The sequence below is a fragment of the Macrobrachium rosenbergii genome, chromosome 7 (genome assembly GCF_040412425.1).
Source record: "Macrobrachium rosenbergii isolate ZJJX-2024 chromosome 7, ASM4041242v1, whole genome shotgun sequence".
Lineage (NCBI taxonomy): Eukaryota > Metazoa > Arthropoda > Malacostraca > Decapoda > Palaemonidae > Macrobrachium > Macrobrachium rosenbergii.
In genome coordinates this window covers 31,294,176-31,317,542 of record NC_089747.1, presented here as the reverse complement: position 1 = coordinate 31,317,542, position 23,367 = coordinate 31,294,176, and the positions used below count along the sequence as shown (strand labels likewise).

The 23,367-nt window shown below is 46.4% G+C and overlaps 1 protein-coding gene across 1 annotated transcript in view; it reads left to right on the top strand.

Annotated features, from left to right (window-relative positions):
• LOC136840276 (leucine-rich repeat-containing protein 47-like) overlaps positions 1–23,367 on the top strand; it is a 138,972-nt gene that overhangs the window by 34,221 nt on the left and 81,384 nt on the right. Inside the window, exon 2 of the mRNA XM_067106951.1 lies at positions 12,464–12,666. Within this exon, the coding sequence (XP_066963052.1) occupies positions 12,464–12,666 (203 nt within the window). The remainder of the gene's footprint in view (positions 1–12,463; positions 12,667–23,367) is intronic.

The following is a 23,367-nucleotide window of genomic DNA, read 5'->3' as shown; positions in this document are numbered from 1 at the left end:
CTTTGGCTTTCCTCCTCTCAAGTAACTTTTTTTATGTGTCTGCTATTCCTCTGCCTCCCGCCTTTCCTTCCTCAGTGCAGCCTTCTCCGGTAGGAAGAGCTTCTGGACAGGTGAAAACGCAGTTTCGGCAGAATTTGGCCGCAGGCGTCTCATGTTCCATCCCTTTGGGTACACGCAACCCCTTGCTTCCGCTTCAAGCAGCTGTTCCAGTAGTATCAGTTATTTCACAGGGTTTGCCTGTCGCTTCCAGTTCGGGTTTGCACTCTGCGGTTTTGGCAGGGCTTGTAGTACCTTCTTCAAGCGGTTCGTGGCTTTCATTGCCTGCATTTTCTGCAGCGGTAACTCCGAGGGTAGCTTCTACCTCTTTCATTCTCCCTCTTTCTTCAACTTCCGTCCCTCTGCAAGCGGTTTCGTTTGCGCATCCTCCCCCAGGGTTTAGCAATGTGGGTTTGGCTACTCTCACTCGTCTTCCCCTTGGTAATAATGGGGAATCGGCTCCGGGTTTTTCTTGGTTCAGCCTTCTCTTCTTCCCAGCGGGTTCAACTGTGCTGATTCAGCTCCGGGTACCCGATTAGGTGTGGGTGCGCAGCATTTTGGTCAGGGTGGTCCACTTGCGGACTCTTCATCGCTGTCCGGGCTTCGTTCAGTGCCTCCTCCTTTGTCGGTCTTAAACCGTTTGGACATTGCGGAACAGGATTCTTATCTGGAGGTGCAGGAGATTCTGGCGAAATTAGAATGTCCTCTTGCCAGCAGTAACAATTAAGGATGCATGCTTGATTATGTTACTTCTTCTTAACCTCAAGCAAGAGCTCCAGACCTCCCAATTTAGTCAATTCAGTTTTTTTTTTTTTTTTTTTAGCTTTTTATAACACTAAGCCAGCTCCTGCCTCTTCTTTTTGTTGGCTGGTTTAGTGCGATTGGGTCAGACAGGCTTTGGAGGAGGCAGACGTTCATTTTGCCCCGGTAGTGGCTTCTAATAGACAGGACTCTTCTCTTCTTTCTCCGCCTAGGATGATTTACGCAGCTCGAGGTAACCCTTCGGCAGGTTTCAGGTTGCCATTCAACGGATCAGTTGAGGCAATCCTGTCTAGGTCTCCAGCGTCGTCTCAGCTCGTAGGGACTTCTCTTAGGGAAGCAGGTGCTTGGAGGATGTGTTGCATAATCAGACTGAGGCTCTTGCGTACTCTCTCTCTGGATGCTGTCAGGTTTACTGTAATGGGGTTCTAAAGAGTGACGGCTATGTCCCTTTGGATCCGTGGCTGTTTGCAGCTTAATAAATTTATGTCTTTGGCTTCGTGTGCGACATTTGGAGCAGGAAAGTCAAAATTTCTATCTTGGTCATCTTCCCCCTCAGTATCTGGACGTTCTTAAGAGGGATTGCTTAGAACACCATTAGCCTTAGCTAATTCTTTGTTCAAGGATGATGATGTAGCCAGTATGACAAACATGGTTGCTTCTAACGCATGTCTCCAGTGTCGGCAATTATGCATCGTCGAGGGTACAGAGTGTTGAGGTATCTAGACGATTGGTTGATCCTTGCCTCCTCTCTAGAGGAGCTAGTAAGAGTGAGGGAATTCTTATGGAATTTTTAACCTATTTAGATAGGAGAATCCTCTTTCTTCCTTTGAGGGTTTTCACAACCCTGGAGAGGATCCAGTCGGTTCTTCAGCAGGTAGAAGGGTTCCTGTCCAGCAGGGAACAGCCGGTACCAGCTTGGAGAAGCCTCTAAGGAAGAATGTCTCTCTCTCTCTTTTAATTCCAGGGTCTCGTCTCTAGATGCGCTCTCTTCAGGTATGTCTCAGGAATCGCTGGGACTTCTGCAACGAGAACGCAGTTATAGTCGGGAGCGATTCTTGCCTGGTGGATCGTCTGTGGTGGTCAGAAGTACATCTGACACCGGGAAGGTCTGTCGACTCCCCTCTTCCCGATGTTCATCTGTAAACAGATGCCTCAGATCAAGGTTGGGAAACAACCTTGGAGGAAACCCAGGCCTCGGGCCTCGGTGGGGGAGTCAATAAATCTCTGGGAAATCAAGGCTGTAAAGGAAGCCCTCAGTTGTTTTCAGTCCTAGTGCGCAACAGAGTAGTGGCCATGTTTAGGGACAGTGTGATTGCCGTGTCGTATCTGAAAAACTCAAGTGGGGAACAGGCTGAAAAGAACTCAATACTATAGCACAGAGAGTCCTGAGAGGGTGCGAAGAACAAGAAGTGTCTCTTCTTCCCTAATTTATATCGGGGAGTCTCAACGTACTGGCCGATTTGCTAAGTCGCTCCCATCAGGTATTGGGGGGAAGAGTGGACTTTGGCTCTGGAAGTAATGTGTCAGGTTCTCCAGAAGTGGCCAGCAGCTGTGGACTTATTGGCAATGTGATTATACCATCGTCTTCCGGTTTATTTCTCACCAGTGGTGGTCCCCATGTTGATAGGCACCGATGTGACATTACAAATTGAAATCACATGCAGATGTATGCCTTTCCCCCATCCAGTCTCATTCATCAGGTAATAAGGAAATTGCGGGAGAGTGTTAAGAAGTCTATGACTCTAATAGCTCCCTACAGAAGTTCCAATGTTCATACCCATGCGAAAGTTCTTCTCAGACGACCGCATTCTCACCATTATTATCCAAACCCTGCGTGCTGTTTCGTTGCAGGGCGACTGTAGAGACGCTAGACAGTCCGGACTCCTAAAGCTGTGTCTAGATAGTTTTCTTTTTAGCTTGGGAAAGTCATCCCTGTAAGCCTTATCCAGTTCAACTGGACAAGGTATAGAATTTTAGTGTCGAAGGAAGGTCATTCTATCTCTAGACCTTCCATAGCCAAAATAGCTGATTTTCTTTTATTCCTTCGGAAAGTCAAGGGCCTTTCGTATTGGACTATTGCTGACTACCGCTCAGTGATTAGCGGTACAATTAGTTTCCATCTCCCTAAAATCTCTAGTAGTAAGATAATCAATGATTTATTACGTTCTTTTAAGATTGAATGTCCTTTCTTGCCAACGCGGGCCCCTCCGGGGGACTTGTCAGAAGTACTTCAATATTTCTCATGCGTTCCCCTGCCTTTGAACCATTGAAGCTATAATGTTAAGACACTGACTAAGAAGTTGCTTTTTCTTGTGGCTTTAGCTTCAGCTAAAGGGTTGGGCAAGCTTCAGGCAGTTTCTAGGTTGGGTTCCTATGCGAGAAATATGTATTTGTCTGTCTTCCAGAATTTGTGGCGAAGGCAGAGTCAGAGGTTAAAACTCTGCCCCGTTCGTTTAAAGTTCTTTATCTGCAAGTGTTCGTTACCAGCGATCCAGCGGAGATATCTTTATGTCTGGTGCAAGCATTAAGGTCTATTTATCAAAGGTTGGGAAACTCCATCCGCTTCCGCATACATTTCTTATCTCTCCACGGAATCCTTCCCGTCCACTGTCAAAGAATGCGATTAGTTACTTTCGGAGGGAGGTGATTTCCCAGGCTTCTCAGGGTTGTTCTTTGTCTTCTTAAGCTCTGTATTTCCCTGACCGCACAGTATTCGGAGTATGTCCAATTCATTTTCCTTTCCAAGGAATTATTCAGTGCTGTCTATTCTGGAGGCAGCTACTTGGAAGTCCGTCTCAGTGTTTACTTTCTTTACTTAAGAGACGTTCGATTTGCCTCATGGCATGTAGTGGCGAAGTCTACTATCTAGGGTACGTTCATTTAACTGAGGTGGTATTCGCTTAGTGCGGAGGTTCGGAGGGTTATTCTCTTAGTCCACATGTAGCGGCGAAGGCTATTGTCTAGGGTGCATTCATTTAGCTGAGGTGGTATTCACTTAATGAGGAGATTCTTAGGTTAACTAGATAGAGGAATTCGTTTTAGTCTTTAGAATTCTTAGGCAACAGTGATAGTATAATCACATGAACTTAGGTTTAGTACATTTTAAGTATCTTAGTCTTTGATAGTTTCTCTATTAGAGTCCAAGGGGGTGCTCTAGTAGGCTAGGCTATTTTGTCGACGCTGAGATAGTTCTTTGTTTGTCGATTGTCGGGCCTTATCTGGAGGATCAGCAGCTCGGCACACTACTTCATTTCCCTCCATACATGACAGGCTATGAATAGCCACATGCGAGGTTCGCCATACTCCTCCATACATGAGAGGTTCTGAAGAACCATGTGGGAGGTTGACGGACCGAGACAGTACGGATCTGACGGGCAATCAAAGTTCTCTCCAGCATGTCTCGTCACCAAAAGCATTGATTGTTAAGGTGAGTTTATAACTAAATAGATATCCTATGCAGAGCAGATCGGTAAGCTGCCATCTCTGTGGTTGTAAAAAAGGGGCCGCCCAGCTTAGATGGTTCTCTCCCAGAGCAGCGACTCTGCACTCTGCCTCATTCTCCCAACGAGAGGTTCTGATTGATGCATGGGAGGCCAACGGACCAAGAGTACTGACCCGAGGTCGATCAAAGTACTCTCCAACATGTCTCTTCATTGAAGCATTGATTGATATGGTGAGTGTTGACTAAATGGATATTCCATGCTGAGCAGATTTGTGTTAACCATCTCTCTTCAGGTTGTTCAGGATGAATTGCAATAAATTGATCCTCCTCCTCTAAATGTTAATCTGGCAAATTCAGGTGTTCAGGGTGTATTGCAACATGAAGTTTTCATAATAACCATCCCTCCCCACATCAATTTTGACCTTGAATAAAGCAATTTGAAAGTGGGAGTGTTGGCCTCTGCACCTGTTTCAAGCGTTGCCAACCATTTGTTATGGTAGCTCAAGTGACAAGATTTTGCCTGCAGCGTTGGTAATGCTGGCTGTTAAAATTCCCAATAGTGGATTGGTAATTGAGAATTGTTCAGGCTAGTGGGATTAAGGGCGAATTCAGGTGTTCAGGTAGGTGTTACAAGGTAAGTTTTATTTAAACTTCATTTTGTTCATGAAACTTACCTGTCAGATATATATATAGCTGTATTCTCCGAAGGTCTGTCCAGAATTTCAAATTCGCGACACACGCAGTGGCCGGTCAGGTGGTTAGTACCCATTCCCTTTGCTGGGAGGCGGTATCAGGAACCATTCCCATTTTCTATTCAGATTTTCTCTGCCAACGCCGGTGTTGTCAACAACTGTTGTCTGCACCTCCGTCATAAGATTTGCTTTTTCTTGAGTATCTGATTGTCTTTTGGTATTTTGACTTTGGATCGGTAGATCTGGCATACGCTTTTGACTTTTCTTTGGTTTTGCTTTAGATTATCATTATGTCTGGGTCTAGCTCTGCTGAGTTACCGTCTGTGTGTGATGTCTGAATGTAGGTGAGGTTGCCAAAGCTGAAGGTTGACCCTCACACTGTATGTTCTAACTGTAGGAAGCATATATGCATGTTGAATGATAGGTGTGATGAATGTGCTTCTTTGTCTGAAAATGAATGGAGCGTATGATAAATGTGAGGAAGTTGGGCGTGATGAAGCTGAGGAGGTCTTCCTCCAGGAGTGCTTCTCTTTGCGGAAGTGTTGATGAGGCCCCTAACTCCCTGTACCTTTAGAACCCTAACCCTGTGGTTTTGTCTCAGCCCCTGAGATCGTGCCAGTGGAGACTAATATGCTTGCCCGCTATGATGGAATCGATTCGTGCATTAGAATCTAAGGTGTCAGCTCTCCAAGAAAAGTGTTGTGAAGTGACTAGTGCCCCAGTGCAGTGGAGGGCGTCAGACCCGAGCCATCATGCCTCTAGGCCTGGACCTCTGCTGGACTCCCAGGACTCAGGAGAGAGCATGTCGAAAGCCGAAGGAGGGTGACGGGGGCCCCACCAGTCTGGCGTCCCTTCGGCAGGTCCTGAGAAGACGTTTCCCAGGCTGCCCAGGCGCGAACTCATGTTCGGGTCCTAAAGGACTGCTTCGCCGTCTTCTGACCACGTCCTCCCCCCACGCAGGGGTTGGAACCGTCAGATAGACTCTCACCCTCTTAAAGAAGCTTTAGGGGAGGAGGGACGCTTCCGTCTCTCTCTCCTACTCTGTGCTCCTCGCCAGAGTTTGTGGATCGTTCCCCCGCTAAAGAAGTACAGGGCGTCATCCAGAAGAATGCGTGTTTGGCGTAAGAGCTCTCCCTCCTCAAGAGAAGAGGATTAGGGCGTCCCCAAAAGGACTACCTCTAGGTTCCGTAATTCTCCAGAGAGGCGTTCCAACGCAGGACCCTTATTGCCTCCATGCAGCGGCAACTCTCCTCATTCATTGCAGAGAGAGTCCAGGTCGACAAACTCGTCGGAAGGATGTTAGACTTCCAGTGAAGAGATCGATAACGTTCTCCTTCTGCTGCTCGTTCGTCACCTTCGTCTGCTTCGCCTGCTCGTGCGTGGAAGGAACCTAGACTCTCGTCCCGGAGTGTTGAGGGAGGATCGTGGCGTCACCCCAGGGCGTCCTCCCCCCTTCGTTCTAGCGTCGTTCACCTTTTTGTTGATGGCCGTTTCGTCAGGCTCTGGCGTTTGTCATGCTGCCAGGCGTGGCGCTCTGGGGACGATCAGGCGTTCGTTATGCTGCCAGGCGTGGCGCTCGATTGGGCGCTCTCAAGCTCGTCATGCTGCCAGGCGTGGCCTTGATGGACGTTTTTGACTCCCTTCAAGGCGCTCCACCTGCCGTTACTGTCGTCTCGTGTGGTTCCTGGTTCTCCTGCTGCTTTGGATGAGTTCCTCTTCCAAGCAGAGGTCCCTGCGGCGTGTTCCTCTCAACTTCTCTCTGCTCTTCCCGCCCGATGTTGGAGATAGCTCAGGTCTCGAGTCTGAAGATGAGATTAAGATCAGTCCCCAGGGTCGATCGGACTACCAGATTCTCGTCAAGCTGTTGAAGGAATTGTTTCGACAAGTTTCTGCCGGCAGTACTCTCTCCTCCTTCTCAACTGACTTGACTAAGTCTGAGAAGGCCCCGGGATTTCTGAAGATGACTAAATCGCTTTCCACTAGAGCGGGCCTTCAAGAAGATCCATTTGTGGATGGACTCAACAAAGCTCAAGGAAAGTCGAAATGTTGCGCCCTTCCCCTTCAAGACTCTCGGGGAAAGCGGCAATGTGGTATGAGACCGGAGAAGACTTGGCTTACGTCTTCCCTTCCTCATCTAAGGGAGACTTGGCCTCCTCGTTGATTGGTAGGAGGTCTCATCTGTCAAATGGCCAAGGTTCCCTGGACTCTTACGGAGATGGACCATCTTTTGAAGGGCCTTTTCAAGACGATAGAAGTTTTCAACTTCCTTGACTGGTGCCTTGGAGCTTTGGACCTGAAGTCTCCCGAAGTCAGGACTCGATCTCTGGGGTCAGGACCTTTTAGGCATCTTGTCTTGCATGGACAAGGCGGTCCGAGATAGTTCCACCAATTGGCCTCTTTGCGACTGGAGTGCTCAAGAGGGGTCTCTCTTCTGCAAGTTTTGTTTTGCCAGTCCGTCTCCTTGGCACAGAAAGGGAGAACTGTTGTTTGCTCCCTTTCCAGTCATCTTTTCCCGGCTTCGATGGTAAGGACATCGCTGCAAGCTTGCAGAAGAAGACCACACAGGACCTGTTGGCTCCAGTCATCCCAGAAGCGCCCTGCGGTTCCCGTGACCTCGACGACGTCAACCCGTCAGCATTCACCCAAGATGAACAAGCCCTTTCGTGCCGGATCATCTTAAGCCTTCTTCTCGACCAGAACCTCTCGAGAGGAAAAGCCCTTGCTAGAGGTAGGGGCAAGTGATGTGATTCTCCTCCAGATACCGGTGGGTGCCCAGGCTTCTTCGCGTTTTCCGAGGCCTGGAAAGTGAGAGGGCAGACAGTTGGTCCTTTCGGTTTTTAGAAAGGATACAAGATCACTTTCCTTTCTCCCCCTCCTTAAGCCTTTCGCCCATGGACCTCTCTCCGTAAATGCGGTCCAGAAAAACAAAGAGATCCTGTACGACCTGCTGCGGCAAATGTCATTGCAGAGTCAAGAGAGCAGTAGAACAGGTCTTAGACCTGAATTCCCCCAAGACAACCAGGCTGTTCCTGGTCATCGAAACAGTCGGGAAGTTGGAGACCTGTGCTGGATGAGATCAGCAGCCTGAATCCGCCGTCGTGAAAAGAAACTTTCAAGATGGAGGCGAGGCCAGTCTGTTCTAGAACCTTAAGACCAGGGGATTGGATGGTATCCCTCGACCTTCAGGGCGCGTACTTCCCGTGCCGATACATCCTCAGTCAAGGAAGTTCCTGAGGTTCGTCTTGAGTAAAAGGTGTATCAATTCAGAGCTCTTTGCTTTGGCCTGTCCACAGCTCCTGATTTTCACCGTCATCATGAGGAATGTAGCAAAGGTGGCTGCATCTGCAGCAGCGTGCGTGTCGCTCTACTTGGACGACTGGCTGATTCGAAACGTCATCAAAGGGAGGAGGTGTCTGGAGGATCTTCAAGCAACTTTGAACCTGAGGCCAAAGAACTTCGGCCTGCTGGTCAGGCTTGTGAAAAGTCACACCTGACCCCAACTCAGTCCATCGTGAGATCTGGGAGTTAGATGGACTCAGTGAAGTGACATTTTCGGGCTTTTCCGTCCCGGGCGTCAACAGCTGTACTCGGAAAAGTCTTGCCTTCCTAGGGAAAGAAACATGTTAGGTGCTACTTTTTGGATCAGTCTGCTGGGGACCATTTCCTCACTGGAAAAGTTTGTTTTCCTGATTCCTACATCTCAGGCCTCTTCAGTTCTTCCTGCAAGACAACTGGGAAGACAAGGAAAATAGAGTTGTCTCTCAAACTTTCCTTAAAGTGAAGGAGCATCTCAGGTGGTGCAGTTGGATCCCTCGAAGCTTTCAGAAGGCGTGTCTCTCAGCCTTACGAACCCCGACCTAGTGTTGTTCTCCGGGCGTCAATGTCGAGGGTGGGGAGCAACACTGGGAAGAGAGAAGTGTCAGGCACCTGGAGAGAACAGGTGACTGGCATATCAATAAAAGGAAATTAGGGGGCGATTCTTCTAGCCCTTCGATTCTTCGACTAAGATCAAGTGTCGGTCGCACAGTCCAGGTAAACGCGGACAATACCACAGCTCTGGCTTACCTTAAAAAAGGAGGAGGCACTCATTCTCGTTCCTGTTGTACTTGCGAAGAGATCCTGTTGTGGGCGAGTTCCAGGAAAATTTGATCCTGGCGGGTTTGTAGCAAGCGTTCAGAGCGTGAGCGGACCTGCTAAGTCGTCGTCATCAACTGCTCCCGACAGAGTGGACTTTGAACCAGGAGGTGTGCCAAAAGTCTGGGGTTTAGGGTCGGCCCTTAGTAGACCTGTTTGCAACATCAAAGAACAACAGGCTTCGCTCTACTGCTCTCCTGTCCTGGATCCAGGAGCAGTATCAATGGAGGGCCCTTCTTTGGGACTGGTCGTCTGGACCTTTCGCTTTCCCTCCCTTCAAGATCCTGGAGAAGTGGTCAGGAAGTTAGCGTGCGTCGCAAGACACAAGGATGACTCTGATCGCTCCGTATTGGCCTTACAGGGAGTGGTTCCCGGAGGTAATGTCGCTTCTGGTAGACTTTCCAAGGTGTTGCCTCTTCGTCCAGATCTACTCATTAACAAGGACATCAGAGCGATACCATCAAAACCTCTCCGCTCGGTCTGACTGCGTTCAGACTATGAAATGCTGGCGGCGCGAGTTTTCGAAGCAGGTGGCAAGAGCGTCGCGAGAGCCAGAGAACATCTTCGATCGCGGTTTACCAGTCGAAGTGGGCCGTATTTCGGCAGTGGTGTAAACGCAGAGATTTCCTCTTCCTGCGACCACTGTGAGCCAGATTGCAGACTTCCTTCTTTTTCTTAGGGAAGTTCCGAAGCTGGCAGTCTCTACTATTAAGGATATAAGGCCAACAGGCGGTCTTTCGGGAAGAGGAATAGATATAAGCCAACAATACGGACCTGCATGACCTCATTAGGTCGTTCGGGACGACTAAGGTGCATCAGTTTTTGGTTCTATCTTGGAATTTGGGCGTAGTTCTTAAGTTCCTGATGCAAAGCCCTTTTTGAACCCCTTCAAAAATCTTTGAGGGGCGTAACAAAGAAGCGTTATTTTAGTTGCTCTCGCTGCAAAGAGAATCAGTGAGATTCATGCAATATCTAAGTCAATTGGTTTTAAAGGACAGGGGGTGTGCTCTCTTCAACCGTCGTTTCTTGCCAAGAATGAGAACCCGTCTCACCCCTGGCCCAAGTCCTTTGAATTGAAGGTTTGGCGGGTATTCTGGAGTCAGGAACCAGGAATTGCTATGCCCTGTTGGGCTCTAAAGTTCTACTTGGACAAAGGCGAAAGAGTCGAGGTCTTGCGGATAGGTTATGGTGACGGTCGAAGACCTGGCGTCCCCATGTCAAAAATCCCCGGCTTTCTTGGGTAGTCCACCATTCAGGAGCGCATAAAAGTTGTCAGGAGAGTGACTTGAACTTTTGAAAGTTAAAGCGCTTGAGAGTTGGGCTGTTACATGCAACGTCAGTAGCCTTTCAAAAGGTCCAGGCTCTGAGGCATTATAATGCCACCTATTGGAGGAAGTCATTCTGTGTTCGCCTCTCATTACTAAAGGCGTAAGAACAGTGTATGAGTCTTGCTGTTCATTGGGAAGAGCACGTTTGGCTGGAGTGCGATCTTGGGAGAAGGCAATACCCATCTATCCTTTAATGTATGGTTAGAATAGTTTTTAAAAATTTTTTTAGGTTGTTTTTATGGTTGTGGGTGAGACTGTGGGGCAGTCTTCCCTTTCAGGAAGATTTTTAGCCTATCACGATGTTTGGTAGGTCAGGTGGTTATTTTTGTCTCTTTGCTTCACCTTCTTGAGGGCAGTCCCACATAGTGGTCACGTCCCGTTGACAGATCATCTGAACACCAACCATATCAGTCTCTACCTCGTTGGAAACTCAGTAAAAGTCATCGAACTCAGGTGACAGTAATCCACAGACTCAGCTATGCTAAAGGTAAGAACCAAGATGTGTAATCATAAGACATTGTTTGTTTCTCAATCAAAAACTGTCTCTGCCCACCTCCAAAGAGCGATTAAATTTATATATATCTGACAGGTAAGTTTCAAAAACAAATGATATTTTAATGATAAATAGGTTTGTTCCAACCTATGGCAGGAACTGACATTAAAAGTGCCCACCCTCCTCCCCTCAGGAGACAACGGCACTATGAAAATCTGAATAGAAATGGGAATGGTTCACGATACCGCCTCCCAGCGGCGGGAATGGGTACTCCACCTGACCGGCCACTGCAGCCGCGAGTTTTGAAATTCTGTCGGTTGGAGAAGACCACAGCTATATATATCTGCCAGGTAAGTATGAACAAACCTTATTTTATGCTTAAAATATCATTTTTGCATCTCACAATTTGAAGGAGGTAGAAACTTTGATATTGCAGTACCTTGAGTCCATTATTGGTGGCTGGCATGGTATTGGGTGAGGTTTCATAGGAAGCACTCATTTTCTCTTACTATCCATTCATCTTGGTGTAGGGTTTTGAGTTTTGGGGATACTTCGGGTACAGTGTACCAGTCTTAGTGGATGGGTTGTGGTGTTTTCAAATAGGTGACAATGTTGTCTGGTTGTTTTTAAATTTTGTACTGCATCCAGGGCAAGGGAACATTTGTATGCTTTGCTAGCCATCAGGCCTATCCTCTGCTGCAAAGCTCCCACCTAAGTAGAAGAGACCCACAGCTAACTGCCACGCCACTACAAATTAAGATGAGCACCAACCGGAGGCAGTATCCACCTGCAGTAGCTCTCTTACCAGGTAAGGAAACAACAAGCATTGTATCAGTGCAGGCAAAATGTTCTATTTCAAAGTCATTACAATGTTTTCATGTTTTGGATTAGAATGTGTCCATGTATCCCACCTCCATTCAGTGTGGGATTCAGTTATGTAATTAATTGGTAAGTTACTTATATGAAAATGACATTTTCATAATAAAATTAAGTTTCATACATACTTAACAAGTAATTACAGAGCCAGAGCCCACCCTCCTCCCCTCTCATGGACATAAGGGTACAAACAAAATGACTACAGTATACCTGCCGGTTGTTTCCCATGCGCTCCAATAGTGGGTGGTGCTCGTCACCCACACAAAACAGTAGAAGCGCTACTGTGAACTTGAAAAAAAAGTTATAAACGTTAGCTATGTAATTACTTGGTAAGTATATACTTTATATATGAAACTTCAATTTTATTAAGAAAATGTAATTTTTCGTTTAAAATGTACGATTGTAAGTGTATTGTGTTTTACTGCATTTGAATGGTAACCTCTTAAGGTCTTCTAAGTATTTTCTCTCCATTTGCTTCAGCTCAGTATACTATATATACTGTAATTCATTACTGTAATGGCATTTTTGATGTAGGGAGCAAAAGGGCTCCCTGTAGTGAGGAATACATAGAAGACAACTCAGAACTTTTTGCCCGTTTATTAAAGATCATGGCCAAAACCACACTACACAAGGTTTGCATTTATGGGAGAAACAATTGTGTCTGTATTGTTTTGATGTATTTCCTGGTTTTTGTCTACAGATATCAACTTGAAAGGAAATCCACTTTCTGATAGACACTTCAAAAAAGTTGTGGAAGCAGAGAGATGTACCCCAAAACAGGTGTTGGGAAACATCAAACAGCACTGTCCCAGGGTGAACGTGTCAGAAGAAGGCAAAGGTGGTGGCGGAGGGAAAGGGAAGAAGGGCAAACGAGGCAAAGGAAAAGGCAAAGATGAAGACCAGGTAGGAGTGTAATTGAATGTCTGAATTCTTTCAAATAAACTTATCTAAAGTGAATTTTCGTGTATAACTTCTTTATTTAATATTGTTACCAAATTGCGTAGATGTTAAGCCTCTTTAGTTCCCTAATTTAACAAGTAGCTGGTATTTTTAGTACAGTCCACACCATTCTTCATATGTCAAATTGTAAATTGTATCCTCCTAGTAAAGTTCAACATCTATGCCTTCTACTATATATCATTCCTTTTACTTGAAAAGTTTAGAACTGCCTTCCAGACAGTGTTATAGGTCTGAAGAAAAGGGGGTTATTTTATTTCAACTACTTGTGTGCTTCATTGTTCAATTACCTATTTTAACCTGTATTTTGGACATATTTTTGATGCATTTCTTATTCTGTCCCATACATAGATTTCTACTCAGCTATAGCTTTGTTAGTAGTTTAGTGTCAGTTTGTTCCTATGAAAATACAAACCAGAGCCTTTCATGTAAGAGTAGTCCTCAGCACAAGCTGAAATTGGTTGTTCAAACTTGGAAACATGGTAGTTAATTGGTGGTTAAGGAGGATGAGTGACAAAAATACCCTCACTCACCTGCCGCCACCAACTGCTTTTCTTCAGCCACCATTAAGCACCTCTTTCTTTGCTCTTGCTGACTGCTAAGTCAGAATTTGTTTTTTGAGTGCTTTAAAAGTTTGCTGTACTTTATCATTGCAAAATTATGTGCATAATGGAGGTGTGAAGGGCATGAACAAGTGTACCTGCTCCTTTGTGTGTTCCATTTAGGTGGATTCCCACCATTTTCTGCTTCTTTGTAGAGGTAGGGTCTGCAGCTGTTTAGGTTTCGGCATAGGAGAAAGGTAAGTACGGTAAACCCCCCGTATTCACGGGGGATGCGTACCACACAGACACACCGTGAATACTTAGAACCCTTATAAAACACTTAGAACTGCCTATTTTGATAGTTCAAACACACACAAAACGAACTAAAAATGCTCATACAGGTATTATCCTACTTACGATGGGGTTAGGTTCAAAAAAAAAAAAAAAAAAAAACCATTGTTGGAAAAAACGTAAGAAATACCAAAACATATCTCGAACATAGCCTAGCCTACATTATCAATTTATACAAACATTCAGCGTAACGAATATGCATGTTTTCCATGGATCTATTAAAATGATTTGCTTTAATTCACTGTATCCAATAATATTGTATATATTCTTATATTGCTTTTGTATTATAAATTGTGATCATAGCGATCAACGCTTTGGTTTGGAAATGTTTACGCAGCGTGTATTTCGCTGTGTTTAATTCAGTTCAGAGCTCTTTTCTTGCTTCTAGTTAGCTTAAATGTATCTTTAGATACTTTATTTATATGCGGCAAAGTTATTTTTCGTTATACAAAGTGTTTTTAAGTCGAAATATAACTAAAATACATCTTGTGAAATGAATTTATCTATTATTTTCGTTAGTAGATGGAGATGGCCGTTTGGGGGCGTTTGTTTTGTGTAAAAAAAATTCTAGATTCTGTTCACTATTTTCACTTGATTTCATCATAATACAAGCTTTACGTATTTATCGTTTATCAGCGTAAAGATAACAGTAATGTGTTCTTTCATGCCCAATAGTTTTGATTAAAATACTTTCGCTCCCATTTTAATTACAGTAATCGAGTTTCGTCCATGTTGCCGATGCACGATAATTTACAGTATAGTCAGTAGGAGCTTGAACGTTGTTTTCTCAGCTTCAGCTACAACTTGCAGCTTAAATTTAGCAGTATATTTCCTTGCCGATTTTTTATCCATACCAAATAAGGGTATAATATAAAAATATATCAGTCCTATTCTACTTAACGTCATTTGTGCCATAACGTACGGTAATTATTTATTACCGTATGATGGTTGAAATACCAGGTAAACAGCTGTTGGTATCCGATTTGGTTATAAGCAAAACAACAGTTTCTTGGTCAGTTGTTTATGGCTGTACGCATTTACGCAAGAGGATAACGTTACTAACAATACTTTTATCATTCTCTTTTACTTTTTTAACTAGAAGACGGGGTAAGAGATGGAGGAAAAGTTGTCTATTGTGATTTGGTCTCTCTCACTGCCTGATTACGCTGCTGTCTGCGTCCACGCGAAATTTTAAAATATTTTATAAATAATATTGTTGTATCGGTATTAATTGCTCACCCCATTGCAAAATCGAATTATCATAAGGTGAATTATCGTAACTCAAGCATTACCTGAGTATTTTGATAGTTTTATCACAGAAAGTGCATTTAGTCATGAAAATTAGATGAAAATACAGTATTTAGTGAATGTTCCTCAGTGAAAAGTACCGTGAATGGACGAATTTTCCGCAAATAATGGGTAGATACGTTCCAAAGAGAAATCCGTAAACACGTGAGTCCGCGAATCGTGAGAACGTGAGTACAGGGAGGGGTTTACTGTAGTATTAGCCTACCATTCCTTTCCCTGCAGCTCCAATCATTCTCTTTTTATGCTTTAATGCACCCATACGGATCTCAGTGTTGTTGACCCTCTAGTAGTGGTCATTTTTCCCTTCGGAGGTGCCCCTTTGCATCGAACCCAGATCTCCTCCTGTAGAGGAGTTTAAGACAGGAGCTGTAGGCAAGGAGAAGAAGCACAACATTTTCCTTTCTCTTCCTCACCTTCATCTCACTTATTTAGGAAGAAGGAAAGAGCATGGGAGACTGTCACAAGAAATCCTGTAGGATTGCAAGTGAGCAGCCTTCCTCAGTTCAAGGAGGTGACCATGTTTGTCCACCTTCGGAGGTTAAGTTCTACACAGGTAGGTCTAACAGGCCTCACTGATTAAGCATGGTATCCTGTACATGACTGGGGAAGCTCGAGTGTGTGAACCTCCAAGGAGAATCGTGTCACTACAGGTACTTGGGTGTTATGAAACCTCAAGTTATCTTTTACCAGTATCGTGTGAGTATGTATGGAAACAAGTATAAATGTATTTTTTGTGTAAGTATGTTCCAGTATGAGAGCGTATGCCTTTGTGCAGCTGTTAATTTCATTTTCATTCATTCATCACTACCGAGTGACCTATTTGGTCCCAGTGCTAGGCTTCTAGCCTAGACCTGTCATTTCATCCAAATCCTTCAGGCAAATCCTATGAGAGCTGATAGTCAGCTCAGTGGTCTGGTTAAAGTTTTTTTAATAATAAAGGGATTTTGACAAAGGAAAAATCTATTTCTGAGGGAGGCCCCGTGTCACCCGGTGAAATTCCATTCTTACACGAATTTCTAGGTATAAATATTGCTAAATATACCAGAGAAAAAAGCTTACAGGAATGCTGGAGTTACTACCCCCAGATCGAGCATCTTCGATGAAGATGTCGGTATAACCAAGGGTGAGTGAAGGAATCACAACCACAGAGCCACACTCGAAAGACATCCCCCTGTCAACATCCCGAGAAGAGTGAGGACCGTACCAGCGCCCACGCTCCCCAGCCCGCCACTTGGCGACTCCAGCGCCATCTGAACTCATTCCAGACTAGCACCATCCCCAGGCTTGGCATGAGCCAGCAGGGGCGGCAAACCTGTACCTCAAAATAATCTAGGGGTCACCCGGGTGTCGGGGCCTCCCTCAGAAATAGATTTTCCTTTGTCAAAATCCCTTTTCTGAGTTCGCCCCGTGTCACCCGGTGAAATAGTATTAGAGAATCATGCCAAGACTGCAGAGCTACAACAAAATACAAAAAGGCAATGGAAAGAGACACATGCTATGGAAAAATAGATTTAATAAAAATATCTCAACAGTGAAAATCAGGTTAACTATAAGTAAATACTGGTGGCATATAACACCTGACATCAAAGATTATCATGAAAAAGCAAACTTAACCTAGGAACAAGGTAGATATACAAATAGATATACAAATATGTGGTACAATAGGGGGGAAAATAAGAGGCCCCTACAAATTAATAGAATAACCAGTAATTACAACTTAAACCTAAAAGCAAAGAGATACAATGACAGACAAAAAATATATATGAGGTACATGAAGCAAAAATAAAAACCGCTTCAGTACCTCTGACTAAATCTAAATCCACAGCACATCAAAATCCAAAACACAAGACAGGCAATAATCAGATAAACCAATATCGATTATGAGGAGCAAGGCAGCGAGGCATGAACTATCCAGAAGGCAGGCAGTGAATAAATGAGGCAGGCGGGGGGGAAAGGAAAGGGATAAGGATAATTAAGGTGGGGAGATGACACTTCCCACAGCCACTGTAGAAAATTTTAGAGCTTGAGTGATTTTTAAATAATGGCGTTTAAACACTAGAGGTGATTTCCATCCTGTATATTTGGAAAGTTCGCAAAATCCATATTATAGAAATAATTAGTGGAGGTAGCTACTGCTCGGATATCATGAACCTTTGGGACTGAATCCGGGTTAGCTTTTTTAATAAAATACAGAATTTGTTGTCTTATAGCATTCAAAGAGAGAGTACCACCTTTTTCCCTGATGAAAAGAGGACCATGACTTAAACTGTGGAGTTCTTTGTAGGTAAGACTTTAAGGTAAAAACTGGACACAATGACCGGTCCTGAGGAAGAGGCACCACCTTCCAAGGGGACCACCTGTCCTGAGGGTCTTCATTCTTAGCTAAAACGTATGATCAGGGGAAAGGAGGGACTTCTCCGGATGGAAGGAAGTTAACATGATCATCACCTCTAGTGAGGGCTGATAGCTCTGAATTTCTGGCACCTGAAGCTTGTCTAATCAGAAACAAGGTTTTCCTTAACAGATCCAAGTATGAGCATTTATCAGTGTCAGTGGCTAATTTCAAAACATCGTTGAGGAATTTGATTACTGGTCTCAAACAGGCACATGCTCTGGGGATGGAGGAGAAGTATAAATCTTTAAGGTCAATATTAAAATACAAAATACCTTCTTTAAGGCTGATTTAGCTGTAGTAATAGTGGCAGCAAGGCCTTTTCAAACAATGACCATAAAACTAGGAGTTTGCTCCAGAATTTTAAAAAGGAGGGTCAATTTTTGAATGTTTTTTTGTCTGAGAGTAGAGTCTCTCTTGTCTGATTCCAAAACAGAGTGTTGGCGGGGTCAATGTTTGCTCCCTTCTTTGCAGCAAACTTTATAAATTCCATAAAACCAGTGCATTCTGAATCTTAAGGAAGCTGACACAGTCTTTGTTTGTCTGACTTGGGTCAGTCTGGGTTTGGGTATCTGATGACACGCAACTTGAGTTCCTGTAATAGAGGGAACCAGTTGCTCTTTGGCCAATAGGGAGCTACTAGAGCTAATTGGCTGTTGAATGACCTGAGTTTGTGTAGGACTTTTAACAACATGTTTATCGGAGGAAACAGATATATCCTCTCCCAACAATTCCAATCTATGGACACGCATCCGTGGCGAAAGCCTGGGGTCAGGTTGGGAGCCACGTAACTGGGAAGCTTGTGATTGCTTTCCGTGGCGAACAGATCCACTTGGAGGCCCGGAACCCGGCGGCTGGAATCCACTTGAAGGAGTCTCCGTCCAAAGACCACTCCGTCTCCAACGGAGTAGTCCTGGACAGGAGTCCGCTACTACATTCGCACCCCACTAGGTGGGTGGCTGACAGATGCCAGCCGTGCTTGTTCGCCAGGGAGAAGATTGCTACCATCACCTGGTTTACGACCTGATTTGGAGCCGCCCCTGTTGATGCAATGAACCACCACGGCGCTGTCCAGCACAAGCCTGACGTGAATCCGGCTGGCGGGGCTGAAGTTTCTTGAGTGTTAGAAACACTGCCATAGCTTCCAAGGTGTTTATATGAAACTGTTGGAACATTGTGGACCCGTTGCCTTGAACTTTTGTTTTGGTGAGTACCCTCCCCAACCGCTTAATGAAGCGTCCGTGTGGATTACCAATGCCGGAGGGGGAAATTGAAGTGGAACCGACTTCCGACAGGCCACTGACTGTGGACCATGGCGGAGTCTTGTTTTCAAGATTAGCGGGATTGAAGAGATCCTGTCTCTGAGCCTGACATTGGCCTCGTCTCCGCCATACTCTGTTTATATCTTTTAGTTTGCTTTCAAGAGCAGGTCCGTCACTGAGGCGAATTGAAGGAGCCGAGAATCCTTTCTTGAGACCGGCGGGAGGCTGCTTTGTTCCTCAGAAATTTCCTGGTAGCGGTGGCAATCTCTTTCCACTTGGGTGGCGGGAGGACAACCTGTGAAGTCAGGTCCCATTGGAGGCCTAGCCACTGAAACCGGGATTCCGGAGTCAGGCAGGACTTCTCCCTGTTCAGCTGAAAGCCCTAAACGACTCTAGGAACTTGATCACTATGGCGTAGCCTTCGGCACTCCAGAACTGTCGGAGCCCAGATTATCCAATCGTCCAGGTAAGCCGCTAGGGAGATTCCCGGGACCGTAGTTGTTGAACGACTGTTTCCGCCAGTTTCATAAAAATTCTGGGGCTACATTGAGTCCGAAAGGCATGACTCTGAAGGAGTAGGCTTGTTTCCCAGTTTGAAACCCAGGAAGGAGAGAAGTTCCGCGACAACCGGGACGTGATAGTAAGGGTCTGAAAGATCGATAGAGGTGGTGACGGCTCCACGCAGAAGTAGGGTCCGTACCTGAGCTACCGTAAGCATGCGAAACTTGTCGCATCTTATATAGCGATTTAGACGTGATAGATGTAGAATCACTCTTTGTTGGCCGGAATCTTTCTTTGGGACTGTGAACAACCTGCCTTGAAATTTGAGGTGCCTTACTTTCTTTATTGCTCTCTTGTTGAGAAGCTCCGTTACAAAGTCCTGTAGAGCTTTGGAGGGGGGTTGGTAAAACCTGGTCAAAGGAGGGGATCCTTGATCCAGCTCCAACCCGGACCTTTGGACACAATACTGTGTGCCCAAGGGCTGAAGGTCCACTGGTCCTTGAACCAGTAGAGGCGACCACCTACCTGAATGGTCTCAGTGGGAGGAAGAGGGCTTGCTTCCTCTACCACGGCCTGATTTGCCTCGGAGAGGCGGATCCAGACCTACCTCTATATGGGCGCGACCCTACCTCCCCTTGCACTTCTATTGAGGCCGTGAAAAACCCCACGGCCCTCATAGGAGGAGTTGTGCGCGGAGAAGAGACGTCGATGCGCAGCAAGAGGTTGGGCTGGTTGGACCAGCACGTATTGGTGGGGTTGAGCCTTGGAGGTGGAGGGTTGGCCTACCGCCGAGACTGGGACAGCTTGAACCACTGTCTGGGGATGAGGCCTCCCTTCTCCTGAAGCGCTTCCCGACTTAGCCTGGGAACCACCGGCCTGGGGAGTTTTTTCCGTTTGAAGGGGAAAACCCCACCTCGGCCCAGACTCTGATTAGCCCTAGTAGCTTCGCTCAGGACTTTTGAGACTTCCTCCTCTGGGAAGAGGTTAGTCCCCAGATGGAGCTCTTCATGAGCTTATTGGGCTCATGGCGAATGGTGGCATCCGCCGAAAATGAATTTGCGGCACTCCAGTTTAGCCATCATGAAATCGTACAGGTCTGCCTGAAAACCTGCTAGCAGGGATTTAGCCAGAACCTGGAAAATTTGATCGTCTGCGCATGAGACGGCTACCGCCTCAGACAGACACAAGGAATTTAGAGACCGGCTCAGTCTCGTCCTTGCCTCGAACTCCGTCTTCAGGAGAGCTTCTGGGAGTTTCGGAAGCTGCTCACTGAATTGTGAGGATGCACAGAAGGCATCTAATTTGCCCACCGTAAAAGAAGATGGGGCGTCCCTCCAGAACTCCCTCACCCCTGGGAACACCAGGGATGTGGAGTCCGTCTCCTGAGCTGAGGCAGAGGTTTGCCTTGAAGCAGGCATGAGCAGTTGCCAAAGCAACTTTATTCATGCAGGGAGTGGTAAACTTGTCACCCAAGGAGAACATAGTATAGTTCCCTTGAACGGAGTGAGCTTGGTATTATCTGCTTGCCACTCCGTGAGAGTGCGAAGCAGAGCCGATTGTGCCTGGTCCCTAGGGAAGATCACTGTCTCCTTTGGGACCTTATCGAACGTACCCAGGCTTCCTCCGTCAGCCTAACGAAGCCTGGGTAGGGGGCCAAGAGGTCAGCAGGGAAGAACTCCAGTTCCTCCAGGCGTCTTGTGCCCAAACCCTCGATTGTCAGGGTATCCTCATGGCGGATGGCACGTAAGCCAAAACGCCATGGGTTTCCAACGTCAAAGGTAGGGAGGAAGCAGTATCAGGGATCTGATAACTGGGTCCGGCACCTCCCCGAGCGGAGCCATATCAGCAATCAGATTCTCTTGACTTTGCAACCTGTCAGCGATCTTGGAAAGCTTAGAGTCGACCTCCGAATCGAGAACCTAGCTAAAAGCATCCCGGCGAACGCTTCAGGGTCAAGGCTGGGGTGGCGAGGAGGGCTGGGTCTAGCCGCCCTCTTACTCGCTCCTTTGCCCAGGTTCCAGCTTTACTCCCGGAGGCCAAAGGTGGGGAGACCTTTGTCGTTCGGGGAAAGGGGATGCCTTCTGGGAAGACGAGGACTTAAAGCCCTTCGCCTTCGAAAGTCTTCAACTTGGGGACAGTAGATGGAGCACTGTCCCCTCAAGATAGAAGACTTGGAAAAGCCCCTGAAAAGAAGAGGTTGAAGATGAAGGGGAATCAAACAGGGCACCCGCCCCACTACCTCACTTACCTCACCACCTACCTGGTCCTGCTCAGTATTCATGGGCTCTAAGTCCAGGTCCAGAGCGAAAGCGACACGTCATCGGAAACCTCCGGCGAGGGGGTCTTCTACAAGTGGCTGGGTCATGACCCGGATCTGCTCGATGATGGGGGCGGCCACCTCAGTTGGTACGGCCGCAGCGATCCGGGCTCCCGGGTAGAGAAGGTCTCTCCACTTCGGCGTCGAGGACGTGGCTTCCCCAACCCAGCCACCCAAGCGAGCGGAGGACTCAAGAGCCTCCTTTTGGAGGACTCGTCAGCCTGAAAAAGGGGGTGAGTCAAAGGGGGCTAAGAAATACCTACAAAATTACAAAATATAGCCAAAACATTGTAATATGGAAGGCAGAAATAACATACGGGTGGAAAGCAAATAGCTTACCGACTCGTCCTGGGTGCACCCGCAAAGAGCAAAGCACACCTCGCAGCCCCGGGTGCCACACGATCAGATCATCAAGTCGGACTGCACAACCAGCGTGGGTCCGACACACCCATGGCCATAGGGTTGCTGAAGAGTGGCGGAACACCCGGGCTCTCACAGCGGACAGTCTGTAAGTGAAAACAGTAAATGAGCTTACCTTTCTAAGAAACTTAATCTAAGTAGGCAAGGGTATTTCAGTAAACCGCCGGAGTACTCGGCGGAGTGAAAAACCACGTCAGAGACGGGCCTACTAAAAAGTAACAATTTAAGGTAAGCTGGGTATAAACCCGCCCGACTGCTGGAGTAAACCGGCGGACGAGGGGGCCGAATCGATGGGACCTTCACCGCGAGGAATGCCGGGAACAGAACGGCGAAACCAGGTGAAATCACGGACTCTATGACCATCATAAAATAATAATAATAATAATAATAATAATAATAAATTCCGCTCAACAGTGGGGTGAACCGCTGGGAAATTCAAACTAATAAACATCTGTAAAATGGTGGACACAAATAAACACACACTGGTCCCCAGGCGATGATGAGCCGGGAAACAAAACACAATAAGATGGTAACATAATTGGTTAACAAACAATATAAAATTACAATCCCGGAGTCCGGAACCACCCACACCGGAGATCTCAGGACCTTATGAAGAGAACCAAAGAAGGGTGAGGCTACCAAACACCCACGATCCACGGGGCAGATGTAAAGCGCCAGTCAACCCAACTAAAAAAGTATCTCTGACGCCGTAGCGAACAATGAACAAGGTCGAAGAAAACCTGAGATGTTCGAGAACCTGCTCAATCAAAGGAGAGCGGGTGAAGCAGAAACATGAGCCCAGCTACGAGTCACCTGGAACCGGTTCTGGGAGGGAGCGAATCCCTCAACCAGAAAGATTCACAACATGGGTGAGAGTCGGACACCGACATCACCCACAAGAGAAGATGACGAGAAGCTTGGACCCAAAACAGGGTAGGGGAGGGGGTGGAAGTGGACAGGAAGGTAGTAGGCCAGAGCAGAGGCGAACAGGAGACTGGGGAGAAACTCGCCAGTTTCGACTGCATGGTACCAAAAATCATGGCCTACACCTAGGGGAAGGATGACCAGGACCTCTGTCTCCCTAAAAACATACATAGCGTAGCCTATGAAAAAAGGGAGGGGGAAGAGAAGGAAAGGAGAGAAAGGGAACAACAGAGAGAATTTCGAGATGAAGACCCACCAGCCGAACGTAAGGGAGGAATAACATTTCGTGGAGGAGAAATACCCATAGTAGAGCTCAACCCCTTCCAGTAAAGAAGAGGGAGGACAACGGGACTCACTCCACACCCAAACAACGGACAGGAAGGCACGACAACAGAAATCCCTCAACCTGCTGACCCAAACCTCTCACTAACCTAACTCTGGGGGAGAGGAGGTCATATAAAGCCTAACATACCTAGGCTGACAAAATAACCAAATAAATCATCAAGTGTGTGTAAAATAAACAAAATAAAAATATAAAAATATACGTGTTTTCAGCGTAGCCTAACCGAAGGAAGCGACAGGATGAGCCTGGCGTCCCCACGGAAAAAGGACAACGCGGAGGTAGCATGA